Raw genomic sequence first — 26775 nt, forward strand, 5'->3', positions numbered from 1 at the left:
GTATTTCACCAGGGTCAATCCCCTGTCCGCCCCTGTCTTGCGAGAAGAGATTGCTGCCCTCCTGGCGAAGGGTGCAATCGAGCAGGTACCTCCAGCCGAGATGGAGAGCGGGTTTTACAGCCCGTACTTCATCGTACCCAAAAAGAGCGGTGGGTCACGGCCAATCCTAGATCTGCGCGTTTTGAATCGCTGCCTTCACAAGCTGTCGTTCAGAATGCTTGGCCAGAGGCGCATCCTCCGATGCGTTCGTCCTCAGGATTGGTTTGCAGCCATAGACCTTAAGGACGCCTATTTTCATGTCTCCATTCTTCCACGCCACCGTCAGTTTCTGCGGTTTGCGTTCGAAGGTCGAGCATGGCAGTACAAGGTCCTCCCCTTCGGGCTCTCTCTGTCTCCGCGGGTCTTCACCAAACTCGCGGAGGGTGCCCTAGCGTCTCTGCGCCTTGCGGCCATCCGCGTACTCAATTATCTCGACGACTGGCTGATTTTAGCCCACTCTCGGGAGCAATTGACTGCGCACAGAGACGAGGTGCTCCGGCATCTCCGCCTATTGGGGTTGCAGGTCAACTGGGAAAAGAGCAAACTCGCCCCGGTGCAGAGGATCTCTTTTCTCGGGATGGAGCTGGACTCGGTCACCATGGTAGCGTACCTCTCCGGAGAGCGCGCTCGCCTGCTGCTGAACTGTCTGAGGGAGCTCGACAGCAAGTTAGTGGTCCCACTGAAATATTTTCAGAGGCTCCTGGGGCATATGGCTTCCGCTGCAGCCGTCATGCCACTCGGATTGCTCCATATGAGACCACTTCAGCACTGGCTTCAAGATCGAGTTCCGAGACGCGCATGGCATGCGGGCACACACCGAGTCTCTGTTACTGCGCTGTGTCGCCGCACCCTCAGCCCCTGGAACGACCCCTCGTTCCTGCAGGCCGGTGTGCCTCTGGGACAGGCGTCCAGTCATGTTGTTGTTTCGACAGATGCTTCCAGCACAGGCTGGGGAGCCGTGTGTCGCGGGCATGCAGCTGCGGGCCTGCGGGTAGGTGCCCAGCTGCAATGGCACATCAATCGCCTAGAGCTGTTGGCAGTGTTCCTTGCTCTCCGCCGTTTTTCTCCATCGCTGGGGCAGCAACACGTGCTGGTCAGGACGGACAGTACGGCGGCGGCAGTGTATATCAACCGCATGGGGGGTATGCGCTCTCGCCGCATGTCTCAGCTCGCCCGCCGTCTGCTCCTCTGGAGTCACCCGCGGCTGAAGTCGCTGCGCGCCATTCACATCCCAGGTATGCTCAACCGTGCAGCCGATGTGCTCTCACGGCAGCAGATTCACTCTGGAGAATGGAGACTCCACCCCAAGTCTGTTCAGCTGATATGGGCGCGATTCGGGGAGGCCCAGATTGATCTGTTTGCTTCCCCCGAGAACGCTCATTGCCAGTTGTTTTATTCCCTGACCGAGGGCTCTCTCGGCACGGATGCACTGGCCCACAGCTGGCCTCGGGGCGTACGCAAGTATGCGTTTCCCCCAGTGAGCCTGATCGCGCAGTTAATGTGCAAGGTCAGGGAGGACGAGGAGCAGGTTTTGTTAGTTGCGCCCCTCTGGCCCAACCGAACCTGGATATCAGAGCTCTCCCTCCTCGCGACGGCCCTCCCTTGGCAGATCCCTTGAGAGAGGACCTACTTTCTCAGGGACAAGGCACCATCTGGCACCCTCGTCCCGATCTCTGGAACCTCCACGTGTGGTCCATAGACGCGAGGAAGACTTAATAACCTGCCGCCTGCGGTGGTTGATACCATCACTCAGGCTAGAGCTCCCTCCACGAGGCGCGCCTACGTCCTGAAGTGGAGTCTATTCACTGAGTGGTGTGTCTCTCGCAGAGAAGGCCCCCGATCTTGCCAGATCAGTGTTGTGCTCTCTTTCCTTCAAGAGAAGCTGGACAGCAGGCTGTCGCCCTCCACTCTCAAGGTTTACGTTGCTGCCATCTCCGCTCACCATGACGCGGTGACTGGCGGCACCGTGGGAAAGCATAACCTCATCATCCGGTTCCTCAGAGGCGCTAATCCAACTCGCCCCCCTCTCACGCCCTTTTGGGATCTCGCCCTCGTTCTCACGAGCCCGCGATTTGATCCCTTCGAGCCACTTGATACAGTATCTTTAAGATTTCTGTCCCTGAAGACAGCTCTGCTGGTCGCGTTGGCCTCCATTAAGAGGGTCGGGGACCTGGAGGCATTTTCGGTCAGTGACTCGTGCCTGGAATTCGGGCCGGGATTTTCTCACGTTATTCTGAGACCCCGCCCGGGTTATGTGCCCAAAGTTCCTACCACTCCTTTTAGAGATCAGGTAGTAACCCTGCAAGCGCTGCCCCCGGAGGAGGCAGACCCAGCCCTGTCCTTACTTTGTCCAGTTCGCGCTCTGCGCATTTATGTGGACCGTACTCAGAACTTTAGATCTTCTGAGCAGCTCTTTGTCTGTTATGGCGGACGGCAGCAGGGAAGTGCTGTGTCTAAACAACGTTTATCCCACTGGATTGTGGAGGCCATTTCATGTGCTTATTTGAGCAGAGGCCAGCCGCGCCCCCCAGGAATGCATGCGCACTCCACTCGGAGCGTTGCATCCTCTTGGGCGTGTGCGCGTGGCGCTTCTTTAACAGACATTTGTAGAGCTGCGGGCTGGGCGACACCCAACACATTTGCAAGATTTTATAATCTGCGAGTGGAGCCGGTTTCCTCAAGGGTGTTAGGTACCTTTGGTGATTGAGGAAACAACTCGGTAGGTGTTGTACACGCTTGTGGTGCCTTTTTTCCCTAACACGGAGAGATGTGCACCCTCCTGTCTGTCAGTAAAGTTCCCCATTTGGTGAGCCCTGCAGATTCCTCCGAGGCCCCCAGCACTGACTCAGCGGAGGAGTCACTTGCTGGCCCATTACGTAGTAGGTCTGCCCGCTGGTCAGCCCGCGTTTTGGGTATAGGTGCCTGCTATGGCCGATCCCCGCTGGTGATCCCCAAATGCTTTTTCCGCCATGGTTAAGTTCCCCCCCTGGGCGGACCCGTGCTTTCCCTATCTGCTAACCACCTTTTATGCACACTCCCCCTTTTCAGGGTTAGTCCATATGTAATTCCATTTGTTTCCCCCTATTGGGTGCGGATGGTCTCCGCAGCGTCCTCCCTACTGGGATGGCACGCTTCCCAACGTACTGTCGTGTATTCCTAGAATTATCTAGACGCTAGCGACTCCCAAAAAAGATACCTATTCCGTAAAACTTCTTTTGAAGTAGGATAAGTTAGGGCCAAGGGCACGTTGGAGGACCACGCCTCTCGTGATCTGGGTGCGTCACGCTTGCCTGACCGCTCTCTCATGGTGGGTGTTGGTAAGGTGCAGTCATTATGGCGCTTTCAATGGGCTCCCAATGCGTGGATTTTAACAATCAAATCCACTTATAGTGCTGGAGTTCCCCCCGAAGGGGAACGTTCGAGGTTACTAAAGTAACCCTTCGTTCCCCGAGGAGGGGAACGGAAGCACTATACTCCGTCGCCATAATGACTGTCCCTTAGCTGTTAAAAGTCTCTTCAGCTGAAAAAGGATAGCGTCTGCTGGCGCCAGGTGAGCTTATATACTCAGTTGATTGCTTATGCCGCTCACCTGCGCAGGCTTGCACTGCCAATTCATTCTTAATTGGCCCGTTCAATACTCTTTCAGACGAGTAGCTTCTGAACCGAACCTCCCAATGCGTGGATTTTAACAATCAAATCCACTTATAGTGCTTCCGTTCCCCTCCTCGGGGAACGAAGGGTTACTTTAGTAACCTCGAACGTTCCCCGGACTCGATCCCGGTCGTCATCCCCGCGGCCGGCTCCGCCTCCTCCGGGGCCTCCGCTCCGCCGACGCAACGCTGTGAGCTAAGTGGACAAAACTGGTTGCAACGGGAAAGCCCTTCCACTCGGAGGCGAGCCGTCGGCCGGCGAACGCGAAGAGGAGGAGTGGAGCGGTGCCACACCGCCCCACAGCGTTCGCTCGAAAAAAAACTAAATGCGTCCGTACGTACCTCCGGCCACGTAAATAGCAGTCTCCAGAAACGTCCGCGGGGCTACGTTTCCAGAATGAGCTTGGGTTGCTTTAAGTCACAACTGGCTAAGCTTTAACTTTCACAATACTGGTGCAACAGGCCCCTGAAGTCATAACAAAGCCATTTATAAAATTATGCACAGAATTGTTCAAAATTTATTTTAAGATAATTTTGCAAAAGTGCATAAATGCAATTCAGAGTAAACAAATATGCGCACAAGAGCCCATGCAAACATCTCTCTTCCAGATGTGATGTTTATAAATAGCAAATGATCTCCAAATGCTGTCAGATCTCCACATTGTAAATGCTACTAATTAATATCATCCGACATAACATCCGTAGTTCTTTGCTTAAAAATGACAAACACAAACATTTTTTATAAAATTTAAGTCTGAAATTGAGGTCTTGTGGGTTGAAGTAAAAGTTTTGCATAGACCAGAGATGCTCAAAATAGGGCCCGCGGGCCAAACTTGGCCCATTGTAACTGTTGATTTGGCCCACCATCCCTTCTGAGAGGAGAGAGAGAATGAAGGAGAGGGTTGGGGCGAATGCCTTTAACACAGAGATCGCCATTTTTACTTTGACGTGACCTTTTATGTTTGTTTTATTGTTGAGCTACCAAAAAAGCAAACTGAAATTAAATGTTTCAATTAAATGTAAAGGAATCTGAGTTGTTAAAAAGTAAATGCCGTCACTCTATGGATAGAGACCTATGCAGAAGACATCAGCAAGCAAATCATGGCAAAAACTAGTGTAATTCTGTTATTAATGTTTTGTTTTTACTGAAATAAGTCCATTATGAATATATATATTATATATATATTTTATATTAGTTAATATAAAGCAATGATTTCTAGTCATTGCAAAATATTAAATGAATAAGGAATTTACCCATGGCAACTGTATTCCCTTCATAAGAAAAAATTGGGCATCCCTGGCATAGACCATTAAAGGAAAATTATATATAATTTTATGATTATGATCATGTACAATTCATGATTATGGTCAAAAAATATTGTATTTACTGTAAAATAGTGTATTTACGTTTTACATATGCCGCTCACGTTTGCCATTAATTTACTAATACAAATATATGTAGTCACAATATAACTGATATCTGATTATGATATTTGATATATTTGATTACTTTTTTAAATCAGTATTGTTAGTGTTTAGCATATTTATAAGCTACTGTGCTCCAAAACAGTGACAAAATTTAGATGATATAAAATTAATATAAACATGTAAGGCTTGTAGTTTGTCAATTCCACTGAAAAAAAGAGGAGGAGCTACACTATGTATCTCATAGTGTTTCGAATGAAATGTCAAATGAAAATGCACATTTCAAAGCACTTTACAGGATCTTTAATAATAAATCTGGCCACACTGCACAATCAAGGTCAAATTAAGAATTTGCTCACCATCAAGCTCACCATTAAGAACCCATTAAGACTAAGACATTTATTTTAGTAAACTACTAATTTGCTGCTAGCAAGTTTTTCCACAACTTATTGGTGGATTCACTTTTTATTTGAACGTTAAGTATTGTTAATAAAAGTATCTTGTATTTAAAACATTAATCATTAGTTATGCCATACTGTAAGTTATGTTGTGGTATTTTAGATATTTCTTCAAGTGAATTTGATGTCTGCAAGTCTAGTCTTGATCTTGAATTGGTCTCATTTTGCCTTAGTCTTGGTCTTTTGGTTGGCGTGTGAATTTGCCTACTACTCAGTGGGTGCTGCATTTGAATTTTAATTTACTACTGGATTATTAATAAAGTCTGTTCTATACAGTATGAATGTGAGCAGAATGGAACTCAGTCATACTACATCTGCCATTTTGTCATGATCACGTGACCTACCTTTGTCAGTTGTGTCTCTTCACTTCCATTTATAAATTCGGTGCATCATGAGATAGCATAGCATGCCTCGGATGTGCACTTCAGAATATCACCGTAAGTGTTAGTAATATAGACATACTACCATTAAGTATGGTAGTATGTAATTTTGACACAGCCTTGGTCTCACTTTAGGTGCTCTTCAATACAACACTGCATACTACTAACCTGGTAATTACCCTGTTATGACTATATTGTCCATACATATACATATGTATATGAAACAAGTTTGTAAAATGAAGTGCTTTTTTAATAACATTTCAGAGATTCTACTTATATCCCATTTTCCATCTACTGCTTATCAGAAGTAGGCAAATTTAAATGCAGATCACAGCAAAATCCTGCGTGAATCCTCTTTTATTCAGCTCTAAAGTGTTGTTTTGCATGCAGGTGTGTAACAGTAATGGGAACTGCCACTGTAGCCGTGGATGGGCTCCCCCCTTCTGTGAGAAACCAGGTCTCGGGGGAAGTGTGGACAGTGGACCTGTGCAGTACGACAGTGAGTTCACCTTCAACTTTCACTGCACATATGCCTCCCCTCTCGCTCTTCTTTAATCTGTCTTATAGATAGATTTATCTGAGATTTTATCACTCCCTCTCTCTTTCTCTCTCCATCTTTCACACTGTCCCTTTCTTCCTCACACCTCTTATCAGATGTCACCTTGACCATTAATCTCTACAGTTCAGCTTTTCTTCCTAGAACTCAAGGCAATGATATCTTTGCTGTGTTGAAACATTTCAAGTGCAAATCTAAGCATTTTTCTAAATGTAAGAGCCGCTCTTTTCATTTACTGCCGTCAACAGTTTCATGAAGAAACTTTCCAATGAAGAAACTTTTCAATGTATTTTTAATAGTATACTTACTGTTAGCCACTGTTAGTTAACTTACTTATAGTTACTGTTTATTGTAGTGTTACATAATAGATTTGAATAAGAAAATTGGATGTGTAGTGTGTGTATATATATACTGTATATATATATTTGCGAGGCACTGGGTTGCTGGTTCGAACCTCGGCTCAGTTGGGGTTTCTTTGTGGAGTTTGCATGTTCTCCCTGCCTTCATGTGGGTTTCCAGTAAAAACTTGCTGGATAAGTCCAAGTGGTGCTCGCTGCAGAGCCATTTGAGGAGAGGTGAGCTCCAGAGAGGGGGAGCTTAAGCTTGAGCTCCACCTTTTTTGCACTTCTTCTACGAGTGATGTCACTGGGGGTAGGGTTAGGGGTGGGGTTGGTGTACGCATTAAAACAGCTTACAGGAGGAGGAGCGACAGCTCATGCTCCCCCTCTCTGGAGCTCACCTCTCCTCAAATGGCTCTGCAGCGAGCACCCTCTCGGATAAGTTATATATATATATATATATATATATATATATATATATATATATATATATATATATATATATATATATATAATTCATTCATTCAATTTCTTTTCAGCTTAGTCCCTTTATTAACCAATTTATCCAGCATATGTTTTACATGCTCTTCCTGCTGCAACCCACTACTGGGAAACACCCATACACTCCCATTCACACACATACGCTACAGTCAATTTTACAGACAATTTAACTTACCCAACTCACCTGTAATGCTTGTCTTTGGACTGTGGGAGAAACTGGAGCACCCGGAGGAAACCCACGTGAACACAGGGAGAACATGCAAGCTATCCACTGCGCCAACATGCCACTAGTTGTATTAATAAGTATACTTTAAAACATATTCTGAAATAGTTTGTAGTTCTTTCTGCTGTGGCGAGTGGCAACCCCTGATAGGGACTAAGCTGAAGGAAAATGAATGAATGAATGATTAAAATGATCCCAAACATTTAAACAGTAGTGTAAATGTTAGTGGTTTCCAGAATCGTTACAATTAAATACATTTTTGTAAAAATAAAAGGCTAAATTCTTGGCAATCTGACATTTAGTTGTTAAAATAAAAATTCCCAGTTAATAATTCTTCCTGTTCATGCGTCACACTGGGAAATGAAGGTCAAGTTGCACTGCATTAACTGGTTACATGCTGCCAGTTTTAGTAATGCAGCAGGCCATTTGGGTACTATACTAAAAAAGTAATGTGATGGTGTGCTATTTTGAACGTAGCCAAAGAAGTTATTATAGCACAGCGCAAATACAGCGCGCACAAGATCTATTATTCAGAGTGGCAGATATTTGGCAAGCACTTCTCTTTGTGTTTGCTGTTGACCCTTGTATAACAGTAGCTGTACGTTCTATATCTGTCCTCAGGTCAGGTGGGATTGGTTGTCGGGCTGCTCTTTGCTTTTCTAGTGCTTCTCCCTGCTGTACTTATTGCCTTCTACTGCGTCAAGATAAAAAGCTCCTACTACCACAAGTGGAGGAAACAGCGAGAGAAGAGCAAAGCCAGCAGGTATTACTGCAGCCACACACAAATACACACACATACTTGAATATATGGTTTGTGAGGTCGTTAACTTGATCTGATTTTAATGCAATAATGTGCACCTTTTTATAGCTGCTTTGAAACAATATATTTTGTAAAAAGCACTATACAAATGAACTTGAATTTAATCAAATTAATTTGTATTGAATTGAATTGAATTGGATTGAATTGACTCTCAATAGACGTAATGTATTTTAAGGATCATTTTAAGGTATGTAACATTGGTCCTAGTGTATTTCCTGTATTACGTTTTGAATTTTAATAGCTTCCAAGGATCCTAAAAGGTCCACATATTGATAAATAATGTTATGGCAGCCGTTTTAACATGATTAAATTACCTCTAGTTTGGTAAGAAGCAGAGATGTTCATAGGTCAGTGAAATTAAAATGGTCTATACTATTAAAACTGCTAGCCCTACTTCTAAACCCAACCCTCACTGAAAACCTGTGTCAAATTATAAACGTCAAAAACCCTGTTACGGATGATTTTTAGGAGTTTGAAATACGGGAACACAAGGCTTGTCCTCGTAAACTACCTTAATACATATACAATAATACCTAATGAGTACAACGAGGCCATAGTGATAATATTAAACAATTTTGTGTCCTCTTAAACCCCATAAACCAGTACACATACAGTTAGGTCTATAAATATTTGGACATCGACACAATTTTAACATTCTTGCTCTATAAACCAATACAATTGGTTTTATATTTAACCAACAAGATGTGCTTTAACTACAGACTAATTGCTTTAATTTGAGGGGATTTACATCTAAAACAGGTGAACGCTGTAGGATTTACTACAGTTTGCATATGTGCCTCCCACTTGTTAAGGGCCCAAAAGTAATTGGACAGAATAATTATCATAAATCAAAATTTCACTTTTTAATATTTTTTTACAAATACTTTGCAGTCAATTATAGCCTGATGTCTGGAACGCAACTACATCACCAGACGTTGAGTTTTATTCCTGTTGGTGCTCTGCCAGTTCTCTAAAGCAACTGTCTTCAGTTCCTTCTTGTTCTTGGGGCATTTTCCCTTCAGATTTGTCTTCAGCAAGTGAACTGCATGCTCAATCGGATTCAGGTCAGGTGATTGACTTGGCCACTGCACAAACTTCCACTAATTTTCTATCCAAAACTCTTTGGTTCCTTTTGCAGTATGCTTTGGGTCATTCTCCATTTGCACTGTGAAGCGCCGTCCAATGAATTATGAAGTATTTGGCTTAATATGAGCAGAAAATATTGCCTAAAATACTTTTAAATTCATCCTGCTGCTTTTGTCAGCAGTCACATCATCAATAAATGTGAAGAGAACCAGTTCCATTGACGGCCATAAATGCCAACGCCGTGACACTACTACTACTATGCTTTGCTGCTTATGATCATGAGCAGTTCCTTTCCTTCTTCATACTCTTCTCTTCTCATCACTCTGGTATAAGTTGATCTTGATCTCATCTGTCCATAAAATGTTGTTCCAGCACTGTGAAGGCTTTTTTTTAGAAATCTAATCTGGTCTTCCTTTTTTTTTTTTTGAGGCTCACCAATGGTTCACATCTTGTGGTGAACCCTCTGTATTCACTTTGGTGTAGTCTTCTTTTGATTGTTGACTCTGACACACATACATCCACCTCCTGAAGAGTGTTTTTGATCTGGCCAACTGTTATAGGCGTTTTCTTCACCAGGGAAAGTATTGTTCAGTTGTCCATCACGGTTGTGTCTATGGTCTTACGGGTCCTTGGGTGTTGCTTAACTGATAGTAACAGCTCTTTGGATCACATCTTGAGAGTTCACAGTAACGGATTCCAAATGCAAAATGAACTCTGAAATGAACTTGAAATTAATTCTGGACCTTTTGTTTACTCAATGTATATAGGATAATGAGGGAATAACACATACCTGGCCATAGAACAGCTTAGAAGCCAATTTCCCAATTACTTTTGGACCCTTAACAAGTGGTAGGGACATATGCAAACTATTGCAATTCCTACAGAGTTCACCTGATTTGGTCAGTCTGCAGTTAAAACACATCTTGTTCATTTTAAATTGATTAAGTTGGTGTATAGAGCTAAAAATGTTACAATTATGTCAATGTCCAAATACTTATGGACCTAACTTTATAAACACACTTGCACAGCTATCTTTATTGTGACTTTGCATAGATGTAATGTTTTTTAGAACTTTACAGACTGTATTGCCTATTCCCCTTCCCCCATGAACCATTCTGCTTTTCTACAGTTTCAAAATACTTTATTCTATGGGATTTGTCAATGTAATCTCTGGTCTTTGTAGGTGTAAGTGAAGAAAAAAATCTCCCCATAGGGGGCTCGTCCGGGATATATATATATATATATATATATATATATATATATATATATATATATATATATATATATATATATATATATATATATATATACAGTATATATATATATATATATATATATATATATATATATATATATATATATATATATATATATATATATATATATATATATTTTTTTTTTTTTTTTTTTTTTTTTTTTTTTTTAAATACCATCTACTGGTATTGTTATACTTGTTAGGACATGGAACACACACACAGACACAAGTAGTGCCTTTACTTGGCATTCATATCTTTTACTATTTTGTATGTATTTTGTTGTACATTGTTTATGCATATCCACTCCATCTACATTTTTATTATTACATTTAAATGGGTTCATAAAATTTCAAAAACTGAAATATTTCCTTATATACAGTTCTTCATGAAGCTCAGATGTGTCCTGTTTCTTTTGATCATCTCTAGGTTTTATTTTTATACCTATTATGCAAATGAATTTGATTGAACATGATTTTAGAAAGGTACAGTTGTTTGTATTGGTCTGAACTGCACGGCGGAAAAAGCAAAAAGGTCTTTGAAGTCTGTCCATAAAACATGCTTGAGCATTCAACATTGCTAGAGGTGCAGTGGCTTTTGGTGCCTTCAGAGAGATGAAGTTTTGAGGCATTCATGCTGAAACTTGATGTTTAGGTAAATTGGGGGGTTGAATCACCCATTGAATATACGCTGTGAGCGAGAGAATAACTGAACTGAATTGAGCAATTTTGATCACACCGACTAGTACCTACTGTGACATGCTGAGCAATTCAGCACAGTATTTTCTTCTTGGTGCAGATTGTGTGACTGATTTCTAGAGTTCTTTTTTCTTTGATTCTGGGGGGAAAAAGCAACAGCAGCATATTCTTATATTCTTTCCTAAAGCAAATCTGTCTTAAGGATATTTCTCTTGGATAACAAACTGCCTCTGCTGCTGGAGTCCTCTGATTATGTGGCTATTGCAATATCGAAAACCAGAATGCATTTTTTTTTTTGAAGATGAATAATCACTTCTGCTGAGTAGGTACACACCCTGGGATACATTTAAATTTAGTTTTGCATTTTTGAAGCAGGACTTGAATTGCTCTCAAACTATTGCTTTCTTTATATTGGATATTTCGTAAGTGAAAAAAAAAAAAGATATGCTACTTTAAATGGATGCTGATTTATCTGTGCACCATTTGATTTATTTTATAGAAATAGACTTTTAGGAGCATTTTTATTGAATAAACATCAATAAAAGGAAATGGACTAGTCAGTATAAATGGGCTCTTTCAAGCCAAGGTTGATAGAAAATAGGAACAAAACTCTCTCTATTCTTTCTCAAATGGCTGATAACAATGTACTTCTGGGAATTTTCTTTTGAAGCAATATAGATGTCACTGCTTTTGTGAGGAGAGACCTTTTCAGGAATTGTAGTTTAAAATTTAGTTGGAAAAGCATCCATTGCTGAGGCTTTACCACTTTTCAGCTGATTAATATCATTATAATAGCAGGCACATTTCTTCAGCAGATATTGGTTTCTCAAGAATGTCATCATTCCCATATCCAATATGTGAATTTCTCTGTTCAAGGAGGAGCTCATGCTGACTTTCCGGATTATACTTTTGGGGGTAAAAAGTGAATTGGTCAATCTTCCTTTGATCTATGATGCTTTTCTTTTCTGAAACCAAGATACCAAATCCACTTTGAAGACTAAATGTGTTTTTATGAATGTGTTGGAATTGTGTTTTTTTTTTTTTCTTTATTGTAGCTCTTCTGTTTATCACTCAAGAAATAATATAATATTATATAATATAATATAATATAATATAATATAATATAATGTAATATAATTTAATATTATATTCAATATGACCCTGGATAAAAATACATTGTAAAATTTTAAAAAGTTTTGTTAGAGTATTAAGTAAAGATCATGTTCCATGAAAATATTTTGTAATTTTCAAGTGCAAATATATCAAAAACCTAATGTTTGATTCATATTTTGCTTTGCTAAGTACATAATTTGGGCCATTTTAAAAGTGATTTTCCCAATACAATACAATTTTCCCAATACGAAACAGTTAGGTTAGAAAGAGTAAATAAAATGTAATTTAAGAACATATTATTTTGAGTAAATATATCAATGAAATTTTTATTTATTCAGCTTCAGATTATGTATTGTTCTCAGTGTCAGAAAAAAAAGGATTTTGTTTTGTGGTCACATACAGACTTTTCCATCATTACGTTTAAACACGTTCAGTAAAGTTACACATTAGGAGTTTTACAAAGAAGCACTGTTATTTTACAGACTTTTCCTAGATCATTACGATTGAACACCATCAATAAAGTGACAGCACTAAAAGTTCAAGAGAAAACAATGTTATTTGACAGAATTTTCCCTAAATCATTACGATTAAACACCTTCAATAAAATGTCAAGATATGCTCAAGGTTGTACTTAAACAGTTTTATTTTGGATAAAAAAGTGTGGAAAAAACAACATACTGTACAAGATACAACTGATTAAAATTCTCACAACCTTAAAATTACAAGAATAAAAAAAAAAAAAAAAAAAAAAAAAAAAAATATATATATATATATATATATATATATATATATATATATATATATATATATATATATATATATATATATATGTTAGCATGGTCATAAACCTTAATATAGCGAGGTGCACAAGTAGTTACAATTTGTTACTTTAATTTTACATAATTTTAAATGTACTTAAAATGTTACCGTAATTTGTCATTAATTATATCATTCATAAACCAAAAGTCTAGCTGTTAATTTATACATATTATTTTTAATAAAACTTTAAATAACTAAAAAAAATTATAAATTTGTAATAATTATACAGTAATTTTCTTGTATAATAAAACAAAAATTACAGTAATTTGTCTTTAATGATGAAGTACCTGAAATGAAAGTCAAACTGTTAATTTAGAGAGATTGTCGAGTTTTGAATATAGTTTGAAATGACAAAAATTACTGTAAAAATTTAGAGATATTTTCTGTTAAATTAGGATATTTTTTAAAGTGTATACTGTATACAGTTGAAGTCAGAAGTAGTGGCAACACTTTACAATAAGGTTCATTAGTAAATGCATTTACTAACATGAATTAATCATGAACAACACTTGTACAGCATTTATTAATCATAATTGAACATTTACTAATGCATTATTAACATTCAAGTCCATGCTTGTTAACATTAGTTAATGCACAATGAGTTAACATGAACTAACAATGAACAACTGTATTTTCATTAACTAACGTTAACTAACATGAACTAATACAGTAGTGAATGTATTGTTCATTGTTTCTGCCCATTAGTAAATGCATTAATTAACATTTACTAATGAACCTTATTGTAAAGTGTGATCGAATTATTTACCACCACCCCCCCCCCCTTATGTTATTAGAGCTTATATTATTTATTTATTTATTTTTTATTATTATTTTTTTATATATTTCTCAAACAATGTTCAACAGAGCAATGACATTTTCACATTATGTCTGATAATATTTTTTTCTTCTGGAGAAAGTCTTATTTCGGCTAGAATAAAATCAGTTTTAAATTTTTCAAAGCCATTTAAAGGTCAAAATGATTAGCCCCATTAAGCTATATATTTTTTTCGATTGTCTACAGAACAATCATTATACAATAACTTGCCTAATTACCCTAACCTGCCCAGTTAACCTAATTAACCTAGTTAAGCATTTAAATGTCACTTTAAGCTGTATAGAAGTGTCTATAAAAATATGTAGCAAAATATTATTTACTGTCATTAAGACAGAGATAAAAAAATAAATCAGTTATTAAAAATGAGTTATTAAAACTATTATGTTTAGAAATGTGTTAATTCTGACTTCAACTGTATATTGTGTGTGAAAGATCTATGAAACCAGTCTATGTTTCTGAGATACATTTTGCTTTTAAACAATTATTTTGTGACCTTTTAAATGAAATAATAATAGCTGGTGGTGTCTCTCATCTCCTCTTTTTAAAGTGTATGATTAGTTCAGCTGTCCGTGTCCTTTGAAATCTAATTGTGAGATCATTCGGTACATTTGCTGAAAACAGCAGCTGCATTGAGAATACTGATATCTCTTCAATCTGAGTCTGATTCACCAGTTGTTAAAATATTTAAGTTAGCTCACATTAGGTATTATCCTGGTCATGTTTGGAATGATGTGATTCTCCATGGTTGCAGTTTTACATGCAAAGAGTTCCACTCAAATACAATCTAATACACCAAAAACTGATTTACTAACAGATGCAGTTTTATTTGTAATGGGTTTTGAGCAAGATTAGAACTTGCAAACAATTGTACCTAAAAGGTTAGTTTACACAAAAAAAGGTAACTTATCAATATTTACTCTCTTCATGTTTTTTTAAATGTCTATAGCAGGGGTCACCAATCTCGGTCCTGGAGGGCTGGTGCCCCTGCAGGGTTTAGCTTCAACTTGCTTCAACACACCTGCCTGTATGTTTCAAGTATACCTAGTAGGACCTTGATTAGCTTGTTCAGGTGTGTTTGATTAGGGTTGGAGCTAAAATCTGCAGGACACTGGCCCTCCAGGAACAAGTTTGGTGACCATTGGTCTGTAGCTTCATTTCTCTTGTAAAAAAATAAAAGTAAAAAAAACAAGATAAATGTGTCTGATCACACAAAAAGTCACACAAAATCATCAAAACATTTTAGTCACTAAAATTATTTAACATATCATATATATATATGATTCACTGAAGGATGTTTTACAAATTACTAACATTACCGAAAAAGTAGCGCCTCCGATTGTCAACAGCCTCGTTTCTACATGCCTAAAGTGAGCAAGCCAGGGCGAGCCAGGACCAGTCTCATTTCCACTGTCACTTCTGGCGTCTAATCGGTCCAAAGCGGGGCTTCCTTTGGAATACCTTGGGCCAAAGAGGGCCAGCTGGGGATTTGGGGCGGAGAGAAAGGAGAGGTGGGCTTTGCCTGAGTCTGGTAAAGATGGCATGTCACCATTACTCTATTTTTCCGATCGCATATGAGTACATGAGACAAACAAATAAATAAATAAATAAATAAATAAATAAATAAATAAATAAATAAATAAATAAATAAATAAATAAATAAATAAATAAATAAATAAATAAAGGAAAGGACAGGAAAAACATAGGTCGGTTTAAGATTCCATAAAACACCTTATAGGCTAGGGGTCTTTTTGCTTATGTTTCTCTTTTAAATGTGAGGCTATTGCAAAAATAATCAAGTTTTAATTTATAAGGGACATTTCTTGCTGCATCCTCCTTGATGCTTCAATAACGCATAATAATCTCTACACCATATTAAAGACACAGTAGTCAGTAAAGGTTGTCAAGAGTTTTTGTCAACTGACAGTGGAAATCCGACTATTGTATAATTGTATAAGCTTCTTAAAAGTATGCTTAAATCTAAAACAAGTTCAAATATAGTATCTGAATATATATATTAAGCACCCAAGCATACATATACTTAAAAAATTAAACTATATTTAAACTAAACTATTTAAACTGTGTTTATTTTGTGTATGGTCACCTTTTAGGCAAACTTGGAAATTTAAATGTCTAGAATCTGTCCTATGGTCTCAATGGACATGGTTAAAACATGGTTAAAATCCAAGTGAGCAGATGTCTAAACCCTCCATGATTTGAACCATCTTAAGCACAGTCTAATATACAGAAACTGTTGCACTGAATGTTAGTTTGTTGACTTAGTTGGCATAGCTTACTGTATTATGGGAGTTCATCTAAATTTAGAAAGCATTTTAGAAAGTTCAATTTTAGACAATTTTTATAATGACTTGATAAAGTCATCAGACTTACTCTGAGTTGAGATCTGCACATGATAAAGACTTGCTTGTAAAAAAATAAATAATGCGTAACAGCACAAAGCACCATTTGACTACTGCTATGAGCATAGCGTAGCTGAAGTGAAGCATAATGCTAAGTAGGTTATGCTCAGCAACAGGCTTTAGAATTGGCAGGCAACACAACAGAGTTTGAGTAAAGCCAAATATAGTCTGATCCTTCAAAAAGATTCTTCATTTAGTGTCAGAATGACCTGGAGCACAAAAACAAGATGATGCTGGAACAGCTTTGGGACAATAAATGTCCTTGAGCTTTCTAGCTTAAATGACCCCATAGAAATACTATGGGCAAGCCTTTCACAGTTATGCTGACAAAGTTGCAAGGACGAACGGGAAAAAAAAAATCCAGGTGTGCAAAGCTGGGAGAATGGCATCCAAGAAGACCTCCTGCTGCCATGTGCCATACACTGCTATACAGGCTCTGAATACTAATCAAAAAGAACAGATTTCAGATCATAGATACACACTGAAATAATGGTTTACATGCACATATTATGTCAAAGGAAATTAATAATTAAGTCCATCCTTAACTAATACTTAAATGGTTTTGATTTCAAAATGTTGAACATACATGCTCAAAAAATATATATTAATTGTTTAGTTTATATATATTTTTTCCCGAATAGCATACCAAGACATTTGTGTTATCCTACATCTGACATGCACATTTGACTGAAAATCTGAATCTTGTGCTCAAACTGAATTTTGTGTTTTAACAAAAAGTTAGAGAGATAAAAAAGCATTCACTACTACTGCTACTACTACTACACATCCACCACTTCTGATACCACTATACCAACGACATCTTCTACTACAGATACAACTTCAGCTACTACTACAAAAACCCCAACTACAACTACAACCGCTACTACTACTACGACTACTACTTCACCAATTGCAACAACTACACCAACCTGTATATTGACAATGGTAGAAATACTTGTAATAATGATAATGAGGATATAGCAGGACAAGTCAGGACAGTAATAATAATAATCATGATAACAAAAGTATAAGTAATAATATTAATGATAATAGTGAGGAGGTGAGGGGGGGTAGGGAATTCAGGAATGATAATAATAATAATAATAATAATAATAAATTAAAAAAAAAATAATAATAATAATAATTAAAAGAAAAAGGAAAGAGAAGAAATTGAAGATTAGAAAATGAAAAAAATAGAAAAGGAAGGGAAGGGAAAGAAACAATAGAAGAAGAAAAGGAAAATAAAAAATAAAGGAAGTGGAAACAAATAGCAGCAGACAAAACAATGAGAATATTAAGAGAAGAAAAAAAAACATTACTATAACAATGATAATATGCAGATAGTACCGGCCAATCGGCTGACCGCCCTCCTCTTTCCCTGAACCCAACCAATTTTACCGATTGACCCGCCCGCCCGCCCGCTCGCTTCCCTAAACCCGAGCAACAGTTTACAAAAGCCGTTCAAAAAAAGAAAAGCCCTGATTTTTTTTTTTCTACCGCGTTTTCGGATTTCACCGCATTCTCACCCTGTTATGAAACTCGTTCACTTAATTTTTGGGATTCTGTTTTTGTCTTACCTGATTGCTGGAACTGCTCTTCCCCGGACTCGAAACCGATCGTCGTGGTCAACTCCTCCTCTCTGCATCTCGAGCCTGCTGACGTTACACGGTGAGCTGAGTGGACAAACGGGTTGCAGCGGGAAAGCCCTTCACAAGGAGGTAAGCGGTCAGCTGGCAAGCGCGAAAGGGAACAGCGTCACACCGCCCCGCAGCGTTCGCTTGAAAAAAATAAATGCAGCCGTACGTACCTCCCGGGACGTATTCCGCTGTCTCCAGAAACGTCCACGGGAATACGTTTTCAGAATGAGCTTGGGTTGAAGAATTAAGGTAATACTATGATGAATTATTATTATTAATAATAATAATAATAATAATAATAATAATAATAACTTTCCTTGAGATGAGTTGCGGCTCGAAGGGCATCTGCTGCGTAAAAACGTGCTGGATAAGTTGGCGGTTCATTTAGCTGTGGCGACCCCGGATTAATAAAGGGACTAAGCCGACATGAATGAGTGAATGAATGAATTAATTAATAAATGAATGAATGAATGAACGAACAAATGAATGAATGAATTAATTAATTAATGAACAAATGAATAATAAAAAGAATGAAAGAGGAGGAACAATAAACGTGACTACAATATACTAACGCCGATAATAATAATGATAATATTAATAATAATAATAATAATAATAAAACGACAACAGCTTTAACAATGATTTGAGGTGGTTGAAGATATAAGATCAACATTGAAGTGTACAGTGTTTGTCAATTGTTTTATGATGCATTAAATAAGTATGACATGTGGTATGGATCAATCCAGTGCAATGCCCTGGCTGCCATGCCCAGGCCACACTTACAGTAACAGTGTAGTATATGTAAGTATATGCAAGTAGGAGTTTTTTTTTTTTTTGTAGTAGTAGTAGTAGTAGTGGTGGTAGTAGTATTAGTAGTAGAAGTAGTCGTTGTTGGTGTAGTATCAGAAGTAGTAGATGTTGTTGATGTGATGTAATAATAATAATAATAATAATAATAATAATAATAACTTTCCTTGAGATGAGTTGCGGCTCGAAGGGCATCTGCTGCGTAAAAACGTGCTGGATAAGTTGGCGGTTCATTTAGCTGTGGCGACCCCGGATTAATAAAGGGACTAAGCCGACATGAATGAGTGAATGAATAAATTAATTAATAAATGAATGAATGAATGAACGAACTAATGAATGAATGAATTAATTAATTAATGAACAAATGAATAATAAAAAGAATGAAAGAGGAGGAGCAATAAACGTGACTACAATATACTAACGCCGATAATAATAATGATAATAATAATATTAATAATAATAATAATAATAATAATAAAACGACAACAGCTTTAACAATGATTTGAGGTGGTTGAAGATATAAGATCAACATTGAAGTGTACAGTGTTTGTCAATTGTTTTATGATGCATTAAATAAGTATGACATGTGGTATGGATCAATCCAGTGCAATGCCCTGGCTGCCATGCCCAGGCCACACTTACAGTAACAGTGTAGTATATGTAAGTATATGCAAGTAGGAGTTTTTTTTTTTTTTGTAGTAGTAGTAGTAGTAGTGGTGGTAGTAGTATTAGTAGTAGAAGTAGTCGTTGTTGGTGTAGTATCAGAAGTAGTAGATGTTGTTGATGTAGATGTTGTAGTAGTATCAGTGGTAGTAATCGTTGTAATAGTATCAGTAGGTGTAGACAATGTAGTTGTAGTAGTAGTAGTGGTTGGGGCTGTATAGCAGTATTAATACAGTAGTAATGTAGTTGTAACATTAGAAACTCTCTGTAGTAGTAGTAGTAGTAGTAGTAGTAGTTGGTGTAGTACTTGTAATTTATTTTATTATCATTATTATTGTAGTGGTTGTTGTTAATGATTATTACTGTTGTACTTTCTTACTTGTTTTACTGTCATTATATCACTAGCATTGTTGTCACTCAGTATCACTGACCGGTTTCTCTTATCTGATTTTTTCCCTTTAGGTATATATATATATATATATATATATATATATATATATATATATATATATATATATATATATATATATATATATATATATATATATATATATATATATATATATATATATATATATATATATATATAAATATGTGTGTGTGTGTGTGTGTGTGTGTGTGTGTGTGTGTGTGTGTGTGTGTGTTTGTGTGCGTGCGTACGTGCATGTGTGTGTGTGTTTGTGTTATTTGCATCATTTAGTGACTGTTATTGTTCCTTTTGTATGTACTCTGACCTGTTTACCAAGGTACCTTTACATGCACACACACATATACAAACACACACACCTGTCAGAATTTGACTGTATTTTTGTTATTGTTTTATTTTCTTTGTATTTGTATCATCTCAAATTGTGTACCTTTTGTATATTCTAATAAAAAAATTACATTTACATAAAGGCATTTACTTTCATAATCTATTTTATGTGATTGTATGTGTTCTTAGACATGACACCTCCACTGAAAAGGGGAAGAATGGACATCTAAACCCTGCTTTCCATCTCAAGGTTGTGGGACCCAACAACAGAAATGCTAACATTAAGGTATGGACATTTGTTTTTCAGGTAAAAATGTGCTTTCATTTATAAAGTTTTTAAAAAGTTTGATAAATGAAAAATGTTCTGTAAAATATTCTGCTGTAAAATGGTTGGTTGGTTTGGTTTCTCATGTATGGCAAGATAGCTTTTATTTGCAGTTTTTCTCTGTCATTTTGGTGCATTTCTGACAACACTCATTACATGTACACAACAGTTAATGCATTTCTCAAAACAATTCATTTGTGCAAGTCAATTCATTCACAAGTCATTTGTGCAAATCATAGTAGCAGTTTCTCCTTTTTTATCATTTTCATTTTCATGATTATCATTTTCACAAATTTTGAATGCTTTTGGACACGCATCAATTGCTTTCATAAAAGTCTCTGCTGTTTTATAACATTATCATTTGCTTATGTCACGTCAGTCAAAATTAACTAAACTTGCGAATGCTTAGTAGTCAGTCCTCATTTCATTACTTGAGTTATTACATACAAAAATGTTGAACTAGTTGTCAAAATCTGTCAAGCTAATTTTATAAAACAATTTTAAATGTTTTTTTTCTTTTCCTGAAAATGTATTGTAAATTGGACAATTTAATGAATTATTTACAGAGATACGTTGTAGGTTCAGTTCAAATATGTTCTGCAATACTGTTTACAGTTATGCACAGCTCTACCCAAAGGAAGTTTAGGTTTGTTGTAAATAAGGGTGTATTTGTATATCTGAGGAACCCTTGAAGTTCCTCAGAGAGCCGCCTCTTTCGAAAGGATGCCTAGTGTGGCAGTGTGAAGGACCACAAAGGGTGCCTATAGGAATTTTTTTATTTTTACACTGCAGTATTAATGTGAAATACTGCAAAGTTCCCCAGATACTTAGAACCATACAACTTTTTAAACAACCCAAACTTTAAAGCAATAGTATATAATTAAAATAATCTAGCAACCTCAATATCATATATTACATTGTTATTGTTGAGCTAAAATCTGGACTTTTTTAGAACTATGTTGAGCTGCTTTGACACAATCTACATTGTAAAAAAGTGCTATATAAATAAACATAAATTGAATTGTAATTAATTGAAGCATATATCTACATATTCATAAAATATATATATATTTTTAAAAAGCAATGCAGGGATCTCATTAGGAGGTTACAACAATTTAGTGTGTCAAGATATTCTGGAGATGGTATACAAAACCTTGGTTAAAAGTATTGTGAGTTTTAACAAAATTGCTTGGTAGCCTATGGACTGTTGCCAATTAAAGAAAAGCAAAAACTGTGTCACGTTTAATTGTAGGTAAAGCATAAAGACAACTAAATGAAATTTAATGAGAATTAAACAGAAATGTCATTATTGAAGACTCTCCCATCCCTTAAATATACCATTTCAGCTCTTGCCATCAAAAAAGACATTCAGGCAACCCCAAGTAAAGAAAAAATGTATCAAATCCTTTGTGCCAACAGAAATAAGAATTTTAAATACTGAGTTTTAAGTATTTATAGGGTTAATTGAGTTTTTAATGTGATTTATGTGATTACATTGAATGTATTTGTGTTGCCTGTTTTTCTGAGATGTGTGTAATGTGAAAGCTGATGTGGTTGTGTGGTGAAGCCAAATATAAATTTCCATTTGTAGACAATAAAGAAAGTAAAGTCATGTATAATAAATGCAATATAATAATTTATAGATAACAGATAAAGATGCAATGTTAGATTTTTCTTTGTATTGCATTCATGAGTTAGTTTTATCTTACTTATAAAGCCCATAACCCTAGTTGTCTGCATTTGTACATTTTAATTTGAGATATTTAGTTACAATGGGGTTTGTCATGTTTTAAAATAGTGAAGTATTTATATTTCATATCAGATCATATAACATCACCATCACTTTTCTTCCTTTCCTCTTAAGCTACCTCACACCAGTAAAGAGGTGCTTCCCCTGAGGCCAAACCCAGCCACCAACGGCCCTCAGCCTGTCAATATTGTGCGTCCCCTCCGTCCGGCTCCATCTCCATCCTTAAGCAACATGAAAGGACCACGGCCTCCTCCACCCATCAGCAAACCTCCAAACTCACCCAAGACACCCAAAACTGTAGCATCACCTCAGAAACTCAGTCCTCCCAAGAAGCCTCTGCCCCTCAACCCTTCACGCACACCACTGGTGAGATTTCTCAGATTCCTCACTGTTATCAAAATCACTGCGGGGGATGAAGTAGGTCACAATCTCATCAAATGAAAGGCTGCTAAAACACCTGTTTTCAGGGGATAGTTCATCCCAAAATGAAAAGTGCTACACTGTTTACTATTTCTCTATCTCATGGGGTTTTACACCTTTATGAAATTCTTTTTTCTGCTGAACACAAAAGAAGATATTCTGGTTACACTTTATTTTGATGATCCTCTTGAGTACTAGTGGACTGTCTGCCTAATATCTGCTGATACTGCACCTTCAACAAACATAAAACTGACTATAAGAAACTTTGCAAGTACATGTCAACGTACACTAACTCCAACCCCAACCTAATAGTCTACTTATAATCTAATGAGAATAAGTTCTAAGTGCAATGTGACTTAAATTCAACAAACAGACCATCAAAATAAAGTGTGATTGATGTTTTGATGAATACTGGTTGATAACAGGCACTATAGGTAAATTGAGTAAGCTAAATTATCCGTAGTGTATGTGTGTGAATGAGAATGTATGGGTGTGCAAATATCCGCTGCGTGAAACATATACTGGATAAGTTGGTGGTTCATTCCGTTGTGGGGGGACCCTAGATTAATAAAAGGACTAAGCCGAAAAAAAAAAAGAATTACTGAATGAATGTAATAATATGCAAGTCAATGGGTAGCATCAACCAGCATTCTTCACAATATCTTCTTGGTCTATATCTTTCTAGGCTGTTATGTCTAGGAACTATACTCTCATTATGTCACAGTAATCAACGAACTTTGCTGCTGTACCATGGCTGTAGTAGGTGCAATGATATGGTGCAGCACCTGAAAATAGTCCCTAGCAAGGCAACTATGTAACAGTGCTATGTAATATTTGTGCACCTGTTGCAACCAGGGTAAATAAGCAAAGTTCCTTGATTATTACTCCAGAATGAGAGTATAGATCCTAGACATATTAACCTAGAAAACAGCAACTTTTCCTTTTCCATCTGTCTTAGTACACAATGAATATTCATTGTGATATGACAAAAGGTCAGGACTAAAAATGTTTTAAGTTACTTTAACTTATTTTAATAAGTTAATCAGGTGTCAACTACATTTTTTTAAGTTATGCAAAGTTAATATTTTTTGTCAGCGTGATTGAGATGATTAGAAAAGTTCACTTAATTCAACTAAACCATTAAAGCAGCAAGATTTTTTTTACAGTATAGATATAGAAGACTCAAACTTTAAATGGGAAGAAATATCAATACTCTCTTTTTTTTGAGTGAAATGCTAATGGTATAATCTGATTCAATGATCTAAACTAAGCTAAGCTATAAGCTGAAGGTGCTTCTAACAGACAGCGATTGTCATGATTATCAGCAATCTAGCGGCTGCAGATCGATAACGGACTACAAATCTGCCATTACATGGACTACAACTCCAAGCATGTACCACACACACCAGTTCCTGATCCAGACTGATTACAACCTCACACAGCTGAAGTTCGTTAAGCACTCATTACATGGACTATTTATACAGCACACACACACAGACATTGCTGAGTCTTGTTGTTACCTCTACACATTAGGAAGCGTTTCTCCTTGCCTTGCGCTGCCATGTTTGATTCTTTGCCTTGTCTATTGTTTTGCCCTTGCCTGCCTGACCATTCCTTGTACAATAAAGACTCTAAATTTGGATCCTCACCTTCATTGTCACTTCTGTGTTGTTACAGAGATTAGCTGAATATATTAAATACATGATAAAAACTCTACTGTTTAACTTGAGGGCACTCATATAATGAGCTTACTTCCATATAATAAAAAAAAAAAGATTAGCGTTCCTTTATTATGTATTGAACTAATCAGTAAATTCTCTGTCAGAAATACTGAATCAGGCACTCTTACTCACTTCTCCTTTGTGTCCTGATACAGATGGTATCACAACAACAGCCAAGACCCCCGTCCACACCCCCACAGAGACCTCTTCCTCTCAGCCCTGCTCGTGGAGCTCAGCCTAGATCTTCCTCCGGGGGGCTCATGGTGATGATGCCCCCTGCAGTCGGGCCCAAGCCCGTGGGGAAGGTGACCGCTGTTCCCCCTTTGAAGGCATTCCAGTAAGTAAGCGCTTTACACAGACCAGGATGAGAAAAATTTGATGAACTGAACTCATTGCAGGGTAGCTAGAGTATAGTGATATGCTTCAGCTTTAGGAATTCACGATGAATTTACAGGTTTTTTAAATTGTTTTATTTTTTTAGTTACTAACAAGTGTTTACAATACTTAAAGTACTTTTTTTTTTTTTAGAAACTCTTAGCAAAGCAGCACACCTACGTCACACAATAAGCCAAATGGTTAATTTGCATGCCAAAACTATATCAAAACACAGCAAATATGATTAAAAACCCAGTCATTTGGTCAATAAATTCTATTTTTATAACATTTTTCTATTAAACAGGAGCACAACTAATCATAACAGACTGTCAAAATTCTAGCAATTGCATTACAAAATATACATTGTGTTTGTGTGCATGTGTTCAGTTTAAATAGTATGAGCAAAAGTACAGAGAATACCTAATACCTGTTTTTATTTTATTTATTTATTTATTTATTTATTTTTACCAAACGGTTGCAATACGCACATGCATGCACACATAAATAAAAAGTATACATATTTGTAAAGGTGCTGTTGATGACATTTTCACAGGATGTTGGTAACAACCAAAGAAATCCATATATGCAAAGAAAACAAATTTAATTATTTTAAAAATGAAGTTATGTGCAATAAAATAAAATGACAAAGGGAAAAGTAGTGAACACATGATAAAATGAAGCTGTAGAAAGGCAGAGTAAACCCAGACAGCTGCTGAAATCGCTCAGTAGTTCTTCAGCAATCCTCTGCCCTTCCTCATTGTAAATGAATATCAGCTGTTTCAGTACAACATCTACTTTAGCAGGAGGATGAAGATGAAACCAAGGTAGACATTTCAGCAAGACAATGATTCAGAACACACCTAATACAAATTAAAGATCAAATTTGATAAACAAAACCCACAAAACCCTCAAGATCAAGTTATTACACATAACTCGTTTTTCTTTTTATATTTGATTTTCTTTTTGTTTGTATTGTTTGGGTTTTTACCAAAATCTGGTTCAATTCCATGTCAAAAGATCCTTTTTAAAAATATTATTCCCAGGGAAAAAAATTGCGTGTTCAGTACCTACTTCCCCCTCTCTGCATACTGTATACTACATACATAAAAAAAAATTAAAATAAAAAACAATAGTAAAAGTGCTACTGCACTTCAGGTATCCTGAGTTCAGGTTCTTTTCCAGCTTGTGAACCTTGTGCATCCAGGGAGGACATTTGATCGACCATAAAAAATAATGCTCAGAATCATTGAGGAAAGGCAATTACGGAGGAAGAAAACTGTAAACCAGCCGTTTCTCATTTATGTTAATATTAGTTATTAAATTAATTATCGTCAGATGCTGTTACAGAAACAGCAAGATTTAAATGAAATTGAATTATGATTTAAAGCTTTTGCTTCACCCTATATTTAAAATTTGTAACTTATGTTTTTTTTTTTTTTTTTTAAATCATGCTGTGTTTAATTTAAAAACAAATAAGAAAGAAGTGATTATGCTATGGGGTAAGCTTGTGTAGAAAAGAAAACATTTTAATTGACTGAATATTGAAAACAGCATGAATTGTGCTAATGGTACAGTATGGTCACAACAGACATATGTTATGCTAATTGTGTTTAGAGTTTTGAAAATTTGAATACAGAAGTGACGTTAACAATTAAAAAAAGTAGAAAATATAAAGGTAAAATGTGTGACACTTCATGTTGCCAGCTGGTGGC

At 37.0% G+C, this 26775-nt stretch overlaps 1 protein-coding gene across 1 annotated transcript in view; it reads left to right on the forward strand.

Moving 5' to 3' along the window:
- Positions 1–26775, forward strand: part of adam19a (ADAM metallopeptidase domain 19a) — a 244429-nt gene that overhangs the window by 209115 nt on the left and 8539 nt on the right. Inside the window, exons 18-22 of the mRNA XM_087262030.1 lie at positions 6343–6451; positions 8192–8333; positions 20662–20758; positions 22662–22913; positions 24844–25025. Of these exons, the coding sequence (XP_087118156.1) occupies positions 6343–6451; positions 8192–8333; positions 20662–20758; positions 22662–22913; positions 24844–25025 (782 nt within the window). The remainder of the gene's footprint in view (positions 1–6342; positions 6452–8191; positions 8334–20661; positions 20759–22661; positions 22914–24843; positions 25026–26775) is intronic.

This window comes from Danio rerio, chromosome 7 (genome assembly GCF_052040795.2).
Source record: "Danio rerio strain M-AB ecotype USA chromosome 7, GRCz13ab, whole genome shotgun sequence".
Lineage (NCBI taxonomy): Eukaryota > Metazoa > Chordata > Actinopteri > Cypriniformes > Danionidae > Danio > Danio rerio.